The sequence below is a fragment of the Rhinolophus sinicus genome, chromosome 16, assembly GCF_057876585.1.
Source record: "Rhinolophus sinicus isolate RSI-liver-muscle chromosome 16, RSI-T2T, whole genome shotgun sequence".
Lineage (NCBI taxonomy): Eukaryota > Metazoa > Chordata > Mammalia > Chiroptera > Rhinolophidae > Rhinolophus > Rhinolophus sinicus.
The window spans coordinates 137,038,665-137,050,939 of NC_142516.1; the positions used below are offsets into that span (position 1 = coordinate 137,038,665).

Below are 12,275 nucleotides of genomic sequence, written 5' to 3' on the forward strand. Positions count from 1 at the left end.
TAGGATGTTAGCTGTAGGTTTGTCATATATGGCCTTTATTATGTTGAGATATGGTCCCTCTATTCCCACTGTGCTGAGAGTTTTTATCAGAAATGGATGCTGGATTTTGTCATATGTTTTTTCTGCATCTACTGATATGATCATATGATATTTTATCTTTCATTTTGTTTATGAGGTGTGTTCACGTTCATTGATTTGCAGATATTGAACCAACCTTGCATCCCAGGAATAAATCCCACTTAATGATGGTGTATGATCTTTTTGATGTATTGCTGAATTCAATTTGCTAATATTTTGTTGAGGATTTTTGTCATCCTTCAAAAGAAAAAGCAAATTCTTATTTTTAGTTAAAATGAAAGGAAGCATTCTTTTCCATGAATGTGTCCACTTGAAAAACAAACAAAATTCAGATCATAAAGGAGTAAAAAAGCGGGGAAATTCTAAATATTTACACATAAGTCTAATTATGAATCAACTGTGAAAAATAATGTCTTCCTGGGATATATGATTATATGCTAAATATGGGGGAGGGAAGGATTAGGCATAGTTGATAGGGAGATATCCCTGCAGACAGAGCCTCCGTGATAAATGGCCCCAAGACCTTTGCGGTTGGTTCCCATGCTTCGTCTAGACTGCCGTCACACCCTCTGTGTGTGCCTTGTCGCTTCCCTGAGCCTGGATGACTGTATTGTCTTCTGAATCTTAGGGGTGAAAATAATTCCATGTAGTAATCTCACAAAATGAGATGGGGCCCTAGGCTGTGGGGATGGGGGTATTGGTGAAGGAGGAGCAGAGTCAGCGCTTGACTGCGGCTGCCCATTTCTGTGGCATTTCCTAGAAATATTTTCCACTAGAAAAACAAAAAAGTGCAAGCAAGTAACTTCTCTGTGAGGCCTTGGGAAGAAGTTCTGATTTTTGTGTGACAGTGGCTTCAGGGCCTGTCTCCCAAGACACGACGTAGGAGTAGCTGTGGTCACACACAGCTTTCTCTCCATTCTCTGAACCTCAGGACGTCAGGGTTCCCCCATCCTGTTCTAGACGTGAGCTGATTAGTAAAACAAGCAAAACCTCTTAGGTATTTCTAATGGCAAGTCTAAAGGTGAAAATCGTCCTTATGCTTCTGTGTTGAGGCCACTCTGCTTTGCTGTAATGCAGCTTCTTGGTTACTAGAACGACTTGCGCTTTTTGGTTGCTTTCCTGACTGTTTTCTCATCTCACTATGTTCTGGTTCTTCTGTGTCTCAGTCACTCTGCCTCCTTGAATCCCTCTGGATTAGTGCGTCCGGCCTTGCCAGGACCACCAACTTCCATCTCAGGTCCCCAAGGGGACACTGTTGATTTTCCTCCCCATCCTGGATAAAACACTCTGCATCCAGACCACTTCATAGCACTGTGTCTGGAGAGAAACCCGCCCTTGGTAAGGGCTCTGGTGGGCCCTCAGCAAGGCAGTCCCACCCAAACTTGCTGTTCCGCTGCTCTTGCTTTCTCCTCCATGGTGGTTCACATCTCTCTCCCCTTACACCTTCACACCTGGCCTGCTGTCGCTCTTAGCTGCTGACCTGAGGAGACAGGTGATTGAAGCACCTCTCTGCTCTCACCACCTATCTGTTGGTCAGCCTGCATTGGGCCCACGTACCTGCAGACACGTCACTGCTGTGGGTAAACTGTCTGCTCTGCCTTCTCAATATTTCGAAGGCCTGACCATTTCTCCTCAGCCCATTTCCCAGTCTAGGCCGCACCCAACCCCTGACCTCAGTTCCCAGCTTCCCACTCTTCTCTCACGCTGCCGACCACACTGACCTCCTTCTAGAAGGAATATTTGAATCTCTGGTAGTAGCACTTCATAATTATTACAGGCTGTGTCTCAGCACCTGAAGTCTCGTTGAAAACACAGAAGCAGTTGATTCTGTGAAAACAGTTGCGTGCCCCGCTTCCACCGTCTCGTTCTAATGACTCCCTGCTGGAGGCTCTGCAGGTCTTGTGCTTGTCCCAGGTGGTCCCTACTCCCCGCTCCAGTTGGAAAGCCATCTCCCCTTGTTTCCTTTCTCAGGCCTGTAGGTGAATGGTGGTTTTCCCTGTGGGAAAGGAAATGATGCCGTAGAGCATGTAACCATCTCTAGAGTGACGTGGTGATGGGCTCTGCCTGGGAGGGTTCGTGGGCCCAAATAGGGGAGAATGTGTGTTCTGAAGCTCAGTCCTGCTTTACAATTTAATTAAGCTTTCCAGCATGACTGTGATTTTAGCTTTCGGGAGAAGCAGGCAGGCATTGCGCCTCATTAGCAAAAATAGTGTACTATTAGGAGTATGTGTATGTTTGATTGTGTCTTTGGATATTTGTGTACACGCATGCACACATACATGTGTACACACACAGCTCACCCATATGCACATACACACACGTACACGCACACTCACACTGACCTAGTGTCTTTCCGCCAGAGTGTCAGAGGGTTTCCTGTAGCTTATGTCATTGATCTTCCTGATGTTTTAGGCTCTTCATCACAGAGAGAATCACTGGGAACTGAGAGAGTTAGCATGTCACACGAGGAGTGGGTGGTGGAACTGGAGGTTAACCCGACGCATCACATTCCTGTGGGGTCTGTTGCCATCAGACGTAGCCTCAAAATGTAGATGAGTCACAGGAAGGCTCATCGAAGCAAAAAGTCCAATGGAGGCAACATGCTGAAATGGGATTGTTTTAATGAGCATTTATTAAACTAGGGCACCCGTCACACCTGGTGGAAGTCTGCAGGCATTCTGCTTTCATTGAAAGATACAAGAATATTCCTTGTTGTTTTTAGACGAATACGTATCTGAAGTGCTTAGTATTTTACATCTCCCGCTGATGTTTTGGTTTTTGTTACAAAGAAATGATTTTCTAAGTAAACTTCACCCAGTCGCTGGACAAATTTAAAAAATTGTGAAGTCAGTTAAAGCCAAACGAAGTTGTCTTGTCATGAAGGTGTAGGTCTGAGCAGGAAAAGGTAGATGGTGCCTGACCTCATGGGCCTGGCTCCGCAGCTCCAGGGGGCATGGCTGTCCCCTTTCTCCCTCTCGTCCTACTAGTGACCTTGGCTAGAAGCTATTGTCAGCCTGGGTCGTCTGCCTGGGTCTGGAGGTCCCATTGGAGCATCGTCCGTGCTCCGCTCTTTGGAGGGAAAGCACGTGTACCCCAGAGCCCCCCACTCCTCTTTGCTAGTGAGCTGCTATGTGGGGTCGCAGGAGAATGAAACACCTTCATTTCTACTGTTTCTGTGATGCATTTCTGCATTTCACTTCATGTTATACTTGCTCCTGTGTCCTGTTTCTTAACACATTCTACTGACTCCATAGAAAGGTGCTCGTCCATTAGCTTGAGAAGCTAGCTAGTTCTGTATGGATCGGGCCTGGTGTGTGACTGTCCTGTGGCTGCTGTAACAAAATGTCACAAATTCAGTGGCCAAAACAACACAAACTTACTATCCTACAATCCCAGAGGTAAGAAGTCCAAAAATCACTGAAGGTGGTGTCTGCAGGGCTGGTTCCTTCTGGAGGCCCCAGGGGAGAATCAGTTTCCTGGCCTTGTCGGGGGTTTTCTGGCCTTGTCTCGAGGCCCCATATCACTGTAGCCTCTGCTTCTGTCGTGTGTTCTTCTCTGGCTCTGACGCCCTCTTATGAGGACCCTGTGCTCCACTGCTCCCACCTGGACAATCCAGGGTAACTTTTAAACTCAAGGTCCTTACCTTAGTCCCATCTGCAAAGTCCCTTTGTCATGTGAGGTGACATATGCACAGGCTCTGGAGATTAGGACCTGGACATGGTGGGGGTGGGGGGGGGGGAGAGTGCATTCTGCAGACTACACTGGAATTCAGAACCCTCACTATTTCCTTCTTGTAAACATGCATGAAGCTAAACTGCCCAGTGCCTCAGTTTCCCCACCTTGCGAGGGCGTTGTGAGGGCTGAATACAGTTGGCTCTTAAATACCTTGGGGGTTAGAGGTGCTGACCCCCAGCACAGTCACAAATCCTGATACAACTACTTGTTGGCCCTCCGCATACACAGATTCCCAGCCACACATTGAAAATATATTAATAGTTGACCTTGAACAACATGGGTTTGAACTGCATGGTTCCACTTATACTTGAATTTTAAAACGTGTTATTCAAGGTTTCAGTGTATTTGCTACATGTTGGGCCTCCGAACAGGGCCTGGGATGGCATGCAGGTGAGGCTGGCCACCTCAGTGGAGTGCAGGCTCCCAGGAGGCAGGGTCCCGTGCTCAGAACAGAATGCACAAATTCTTTTTGCTCCCTTTCTGAGGCTGAGCTGTGAGGAGGGGAGGAGCTGGGAGAAGGGACTCTAAAGAGCCCTCTTGATGCTGTCGGAATTTTTTAAAGCATCCAATTGAATGATGTTTAGTAAATATACAGAGTTGTGTCACTGTCACCACAATCCATTTTAGAACACGTAAGAAAGAGCCCTTAGCCGTTACACCTCCCCCCGCCCCACCTTCAGCCTCGCTGCATTCACTGACCTGCTTTGTATACATATCTGTATTTTCTGGACATTTCATATAAATGGAATATGAAACGTGTTTTGTTTTTTCATCTGGATTCTTTCACTTAGCATGCTTTTGAGGTTCATCGTAGCATCTATCAGTGCTTGTTCCTTTTTATCACCAAAAAAGGAATCTGTCATATGGATTTACCAGATTTTCTTTTTCCATTTGTCACGTGATGGACACGTGGGCTGTTTCTACCTTTTGGCTCTTGTGACTAATGCTGCTATGAACATGGATGTAGAAGTTTTTGTGTAGACACATGTTTTTGTTTCCCTCAGGTATATACCTAGGAGGGGTCTTGCTGGGTAATGTGGTCACTCTGTAGTTAACTTTTTAAGACCCCACCAAACTGTTTTCCAAAGTGGCTGCATCATGTTACATTCCCACCAGCAATGTATGAGGGTTCCAATTTTTTTACATCCTTGTCAATACTTGTTATCGGTCATCTTTTTTATTATCACCGTCCTAGTAGGTATGAAGTTGTATCTTGTTAATTAATTTGCATTTTCCTGATGGCTAATGATGTTGAGCATTTTTTTAATATGCTTGTTGGCCATTTGTCTTCTTTGATGATATATCCATTCAAATCTTTTGTCCATTTTTAATTGAATTCCTTGTCTTATTATTGAGCTGTGTTTTTTATGTATTCTGGATACAAGTTGTTTTTTATTTTTATCAGATGTGTGATTTGCAAATATTTTCCCCAGTGTGCCTTTTAAGTTTCTTAATGGTGTCTTTTAAAACATAAAAGTTTCAATATTTTTAATTTTGATGAAATCTGGCTTATCGATAATTTTTCTTTCAGAAATTGTGCTTTTGGTGTCATATCTAAGAAATCTTTACCTGACTCCAGGTTACAGAGATTTATTTCTGTATTTCCTTATAAGAGTGTTACAGTTTTAACCCTTACATTCAGGTGTGTGATTGAGTTCATTTCTGTGTATGGTGTGAGGTAGCGGGTCTTTCTGTCCTTGGGCCAGGACCATGCTGTCTCAATTACTATTACTTTCTAGTAAAATTTGAAGCCTGGAACTGTGAGCCCTCTCCTTTTGTTCCTTTCTCAAGCATGTCTTAGGTCCTTTGCCTTTCCAGATGGAAGGATTGGCACATGGGCTGATTTCTGGGTCTCTGACATGAGTTGTCAGACCAGCCAGTTTCCTGATGTACCATTATTTTATGCATCACTAAGGAAAAGCAGTGCTAATTAATCTATGAAACAATACTTTCTGACATTGATTGGAGGATACATTCTGATTTCAGAGATGTTAAGATACAGGGTGGGAGGAAAGGTCATCTCAGAATTGATAAAATACGTTTCTGGAGCTCTCTTAGTTGGGAACTGGTCCCTCTCTCCCTACGTTTCTTTCCTAGTCTCATGTCTGTCACTCCCAATAAACTTTCAGTAGGAGACGCTCATGGTATCAGTTCTTTTCTGTCTTCCTTTTCATACTTGGTCAGGAGCATATTCTCTTCTTTCTCCTCACAAAATGTAACATACTGTTTAGTTCTTACATGTTTCCTGTGTTAGACCTTAGCCATGAATGTGCATGAAAAACGGAATTATGCCACATTCCAGGGCAGTCACAAGGTGTGTGTGCTGAAGTAACGTGCTCCATTTCCTAACCAGTGGATGCAGGTCGGGTGGGTGCTGTGTTCTGTGTACATTCACTATGATTTCCATGAGCTAGCATCTGCTAACCCCAGCCCCATCCAGAACAATCCGGGGATTCCTGCCCCTTGATTAGAGTTTGCAGTTAATTTTGAGGTTCTGTCTGTGGGTGAATGAGCCTCGGGGTCTGAGTGGAGGGTGAGCTGTGGGTGGGTAAGGGGTCCTCTCCCCCCACCAGAGGCACAGGTGGCTGCCCAATTGGGATTTCACCCTGACTTCTGGAGAAAGGGGAGTACTGTCTGAAACTGGAACGCTGAGTGAGGCTTACCACCTGCTACCGGGCCTTCAAAACGGTTAGCACTTCTGGAATATTTGTGCTAAACCTGGACACCCACAATTGACATAATTTTGTTAATGCCGTGATATGTGTCAAGCTCTCTGGTTTCCCTGAGCTGTTCCTAAAGCAGCACAGCAGTTCATTCATTTAACGTGACATGCCTCTGGTGCTGGGGCCACATCTGTGAAGATTTTTATAGCCTACTTACTCTTGAGTTCATTTTTTACCCCAGTTAAGAAACTGCAATTTCACATCTCACAAGTGGAATGCAGAATAGCGTGTTTGTGGTACATTTAAAATGAGATTACACTTGCGTGCCCGAGGTCAGTGCTTAGTCTGCAGGCCCTACCTCGATGCCTCACCACTGACGACTAAAGACAAGGCTATGACCTCACAGAATCTAATGGTGCTCATTCTATTTATTTATCTAGCCCCTTCTATGGAGAAGACTTTTACTGTGAAATTCCTCGGAGTTTTCGTCACCTGTCATTTTACATTTTCGATAGAGACGTGTTCCGGAGGGATTCCATCATAGGTAGGTACTTAAATGGATGTTTTCTTCTTTTTCTCCATCTCTTCTGACTGGGGTCTCATTCTGGCAGAAGTGGGGTATCTCTTCCAGGCAGGGGTGTCTCTGTTCTGAGACAGCAGAGTCGAGATAGCATTTTTAGCCTGGCCTTTCTGGCTGTGCTGAGCAGTGGCAGGAAATGGTCCTAGGTGCCCGGCTAGCGTGGCTCTGGCATCCGCCATGGCTGGGAAATGCTGCCTGAGTCCTGCCCTGGCAGCGTGTGGAGGAGCTTCACAGCACAAGCTCATGTAGGAGCGACCAGGACATGCCAGTAAAGGCTTTGGAACTTTCCTTCAAGGTGAGGGTACAGCAACCCCCAGACTTGTCCTCAAACGACTCCTGAGGGCTCCTCTGCGGGGCCAGTGTGCAAAGGCAGTTTCCTCTCCCTTTCCCCAAGCTGCGCCCTTTCCTGACTCCCAAACTCCTCATAGAGAATGGGATGGTATTGGAGGTGCTCTCAGGGGCATTTGGGTGCCCTCAGGTATTGGGACACTGAGAGGCATTGGGGCTCGCAGATGTTTAGGGGTGCTCTCAAAGGCATTGGGGTGCTCTTAAAAGTATTGGGTGTGTTCTCAGCAGTATTGGGATATTCTCAGAGGTATTGGGGTGCTCTTAGGGACACTGGGGCTCTCAGGTATTGAGTTGCTCTCAGAGGCATTGAGGTGCTCTCAGAGGTATTGGGGTGCTCTCAGAGGAACTAGCATTTCAGTGATGGACTCCTGGAGAGAGAGAGTGGCCCAGCCTGACAGTGGAGGAGAGGTGTGGAATATTAAAGAACCTTCCTGAGTTCAGGAGTGCACCTGTGGCCGCATTCATGCTCAGTGTGGCACCAGAAATAGAATTGAGAAGCCAAACGTGGGCACAGTTGTAATTGCTGGACTCCAAGCACCATATACCATTTGTGCTGTGGCCTTGGCTTTTCCTGGGATGGGAGACGTTTGAGAGCTTAGCTGTTGGGTAGAGCACTTTGCATCTGAAGTGCCCTTGACTCACTCACACTGTTCGTTGACTTTCCTCTGGCTCACACTTGGGGCATTCTGACCAGCTCCTACTCACTGCCCAGCCTGCCGAGGGGGTCACCCACGCATCCAGTAGGGCTATTTCCACGCAGGCTACAGAGGGCTCCCAGCATCACTCAGAACAGTTGGCCACGTCCCCTGCCTCCCTCAGTCTCCCAGCCTCACGCCCTCTGGCAATTTCTCTGCTGCCTCCTCAGCTCTCAGCCTGCAGGTCCAGCTGCCCTGGAGGACCCCATAATTGTCTCAGATGCATCATGCTAAAGGCGTAGTAACCACCAAAAGTTCCTCATTGCTGGGTGAACCCCATACCTGCCCCTTTCTCACCTTCCCAGCTGACCTGCCAAGACCTGGAGCTCAGTACCTGTGGCAGCCACGTCACCCTACAACGAGCCTTTGTTTGCTTGGACTGTAGCCTTCATGGACTAAGAGCTTGCTCCTTGCACCTCTCCCTTCACTCCAGGGCTACCAGAGCTGTCTTTTCTACATGGGGGCCCTGAGCACCTCCTCCCAGTTTAAAGCTGACCTCTGGTATCCCACTGCACCTACAAAAGAACTCAAAACATGGTCAGGGCCCAGATATGACTCCATCGTGTCTGTCCCAAAATCTGCCTTTGGCTCAGGTGGCAGTCACTAAACATTTGTTGAAAGAATGGACGATTTTTTAAAATACCTCCACATATTACATTTATTACATTTTAGAAATTCAATCTGTGTTTTATCTGAAGAAACTTTCCTGGAGTTTCCATTTTAGAGCCTAACTTATTGGAAAAAAAAAAAAAATTGCCAAGTTTGAGGCCATACTGCCTGATCTGGCCTGGAGAAGGAAGTCTGTACTCCCTAGCATGCATACAAGACCTTTCGTAATCTGACCAAATTGTTCTCTGAGCTGAACTTGTCATCATCCACAATGACCTTTCTATCCGTCTCAACATAAACACACTCACGTGTTTATTCACACGTACATGTAGAACCCCACTTGTGCACCTGTGCAGGCCTCCACCTGCATGGTCTGTTACACCCTCCTAACACTAGAAGCCTTTTTAATGCATCTCAGTTTTCTGAAATCTGACTAGTCCTGCAGTGACAAGTTCACATGTTATCTTTCCTCGAGCAGCATGTTGTCTTTCTTCAAGCACACTCCCCTTGCTACTGGGGAGTGTGTTAAAATCCTGGTAACTGGGCTCCCATCCATGCCAGTGAACCCAGATTTTCCTGGGGCTGAACCTGGAATTCCATAGTTTTATCAAGTTCCTCGGGTGACTCTTACAGTTAGAAGGAAACTAACATGAAATCTTATATATGCCAGGCACTGTGCTGCGTCTTTTCACGGGCACAAAAGCATGCCATTTACCCTTTGTTATCAATCCCAGGAGGTAGACATTATCTCCACTTGCTATATGAAGAAGAAACTGAGGCTCACTGAGGATAAGACACTTGCCTGAAGATGCATAGCTAGCAGGTAGTGAGCCAACAAATCAAACATCTCCTGTCATATTTGTGGAGAAGTGGGAACCAGTGTTAGCAGAGACATGGGAGAAGAAAGGTATATTTACATCTGCTTTGGTCATCCCATGACGTCTTCTCCCTCCCCAAACACCCTTCGGTGGGTTTTCCTGCCCAACACCCCATATCTCACTGTGACTCTGAATCTCATTTTTATCCTACCCGGTGTGTGATAGGTGGCTACATAGAATTCCAGTCTCAACATTTTATATTCTAATCAAGCTTTTAGATTTATGCTTTCCCTGGGACTTTGGGCACCAATCACTGGATGTATGAGTGTGAAAGCATTCCTAAACCTAAGTGATTTGGACTGACTAGAGGAAAGGAGAGTAGTAACACCTTTTCCACCAGAGTCATCAGATCCACTGTGATCTACAGCGGGAATGGGGGCTGGAGAAAGTGACACAAACATATTCTGTTGCACTGCTCCTGAGTTGTTTCGTGGTGGGCCTTTGAACCCCCTCCTCTGCCCTCCCCTCCCCTCTGCTACTTCTTCCCTGCCTCCCCTACCCTTCCTCCTGTTCTGATCTCATGCTCTGTCATTTCCTTCTCTCCTTCACCCCGTTTGCTTTTTTAGGATCTTGGTCCACATGTGAAGTCCTCCTTCAGTCCATGCGTGTGGCTTATTTCCTACCCCTGAGTCATCTCCCTGAGCCATCACAATGCCTCTTATTCTGTCTCATCGACTTTGGGTGAATAAAGCTTCCAAGGCAGTACAAATCTAGGTCTTATGAAAAAAAACCAGGCGGGGCAATAAGGAACCTTTATACAGGAGCAGGATATGTTGATTCTTGTTGTATTCTGGCTAGGGTGGCTTAGTTGAAAAATAAAACTTTATCGAAGTTTTATTAGGCATTCATGTGTTGAGACTTAAGTGAACTCCGTTGCTTGCTAAAAATGCTTTGAATGAGTGTAGATCGAGATTAGTGTTTGATCCTACGAAGTTAAACCCACCATCCAGCTTCAATGAGTCATTCAGTGCGTCAATGAGTTGACTTTTATTCTGTCATTTCTTCCATCTTTCATACTCTCACTCTGGAAGAATGATAAGTGCTGCCTGTTTATTCTGGAACTGTCCTACAGGAATTCATGTAGGAAAGGAGGAGAGACGTAAATTGAATTATCTCGTGCATATCGCTTATTTACTCATTTAACAAATGTGAGGCATTTACTATGAGCAAGGTATTGTTCTAGGTGCTTTACAAATATTGACTCATTTAATCATCATAACTATGTAAGGAAGGGCATTTTTCAGATGAAGAAACTGGTACAGACAAGTCACATGGCTTTGAGGTGGTAGAGCTGGCGCTCAGACCTTGGCAGCCAGGTTCTCAGGTCTGTGCTACTGAGCACTTGACCTCATTTTAGATTATGCCTCGTTGTCTGTTTTTAGAGACAATAATTGATTGAATGTGCAGGCCGATGGGGAGGGAGAAGTCTAGGATGATTCCTACTTATGGTTTTGCACCACCAGGTAGATTGTGGGGGTTGGTACATAGATGGGGCTGGAAAATGTGGGTGGTGGTGGTGGTGAAGGGTGGTATGAGATGAGGAAGGGTGATGGCAGAAGAATGAGTTACATATCAGAAAAATATATCATCCTCCATGACCCACCACCACCATCTCCTCCCAGGAGCTGTAATCCACTATCCTCCCGTTATATACCATCCACCACCCACCGTTCATCATCCATTGTCTGTCCTCCATCACCCTCCACTCATCACTTACCATTCACCATCCACCGCCATCCACCATCACTCTCCACCACCCATCACGTACCGTCTACCATCCTCAAGCCCTCATCCTGTCTGTTGATCTACTATTTCTCTTCTACCACCACCACCTTCCACCACCACTGTCCACCATTTGTCAGCCTCAGAATTTACTTGGTGCAAACCCATAACCCAGGAGTCATCCTGGATTCCCCATTTATATCTGTTCTAACCCCTGACATACATTTACCTTTTATTAGAATGGAACCATGTGACTGTAGAACACTTTCTTATTGGGTATGTACATCTAAACACCAGAGGCTTGCAGTGGATTTACTTCCAGCTAAAGATGGCAGCTCTGTTTGGAAACAAGACAATGGGGTGGCAGATGCGGGCCTAAGACCGGGGCACCCTACTTCTGCAAAGCGTGTTGGTTGAAGGAGTGTACTCATTTCCTTCTACCAAAAGCTCCTTGTAGCTTGTTCCTCCTGTGACAGGAGCCGCCTTGAGTCCACCACCCTTCCTAATTTCCCAAGCCAGCAAAGATGCCTGGGTGGTGGGCTTCTGCTTGACCCATGACAAGAAATCCAAATTCAAAACTTGTAAAGGCAGCTTTGGTGCTGAGGTAGCATAAAGTGGTGCTTATGAAGAAATGACCCATGCCTCTGGTAGTGTTCATGGCAATGTAGAGCAGAGCTTCACACACTTGTTACAATGTAGATGCTGATTCGTGGGACAGGGGCAGGGTCTGAGAGTCTGCACTCGCAACACATAACATTCTTGGAAACTGATGCGATTTAAGTAGAAATAATTGGGGTTTGTTCAGGAAATACATGGGCATAGATCACATTGGAACTCCGGTAATTCTTGTTTGACTTAATTTTAAGATGGAACTATCATAATTGCTTCCCAGCTGAATCCTTAACTCTGAAGGAAGCTGATGAAGAAGGGTTTGCAAGTTTCCAGTGCACACTTCCCAAGTCTTGCT

At 45.9% G+C, this 12,275-nt stretch overlaps 1 protein-coding gene across 1 annotated transcript in view; it reads left to right on the forward strand.

Annotated features, from left to right (window-relative positions):
• The window catches only part of RASA3 (RAS p21 protein activator 3), a 123,031-nt gene that overhangs the window by 55,561 nt on the left and 55,195 nt on the right, over positions 1 to 12,275 (forward strand). The window contains exon 3 of the mRNA XM_019742076.3: positions 6,917 to 7,020. Coding sequence (XP_019597635.1) covers positions 6,917 to 7,020 — 104 coding nt within the window. The remainder of the gene's footprint in view (positions 1 to 6,916; positions 7,021 to 12,275) is intronic.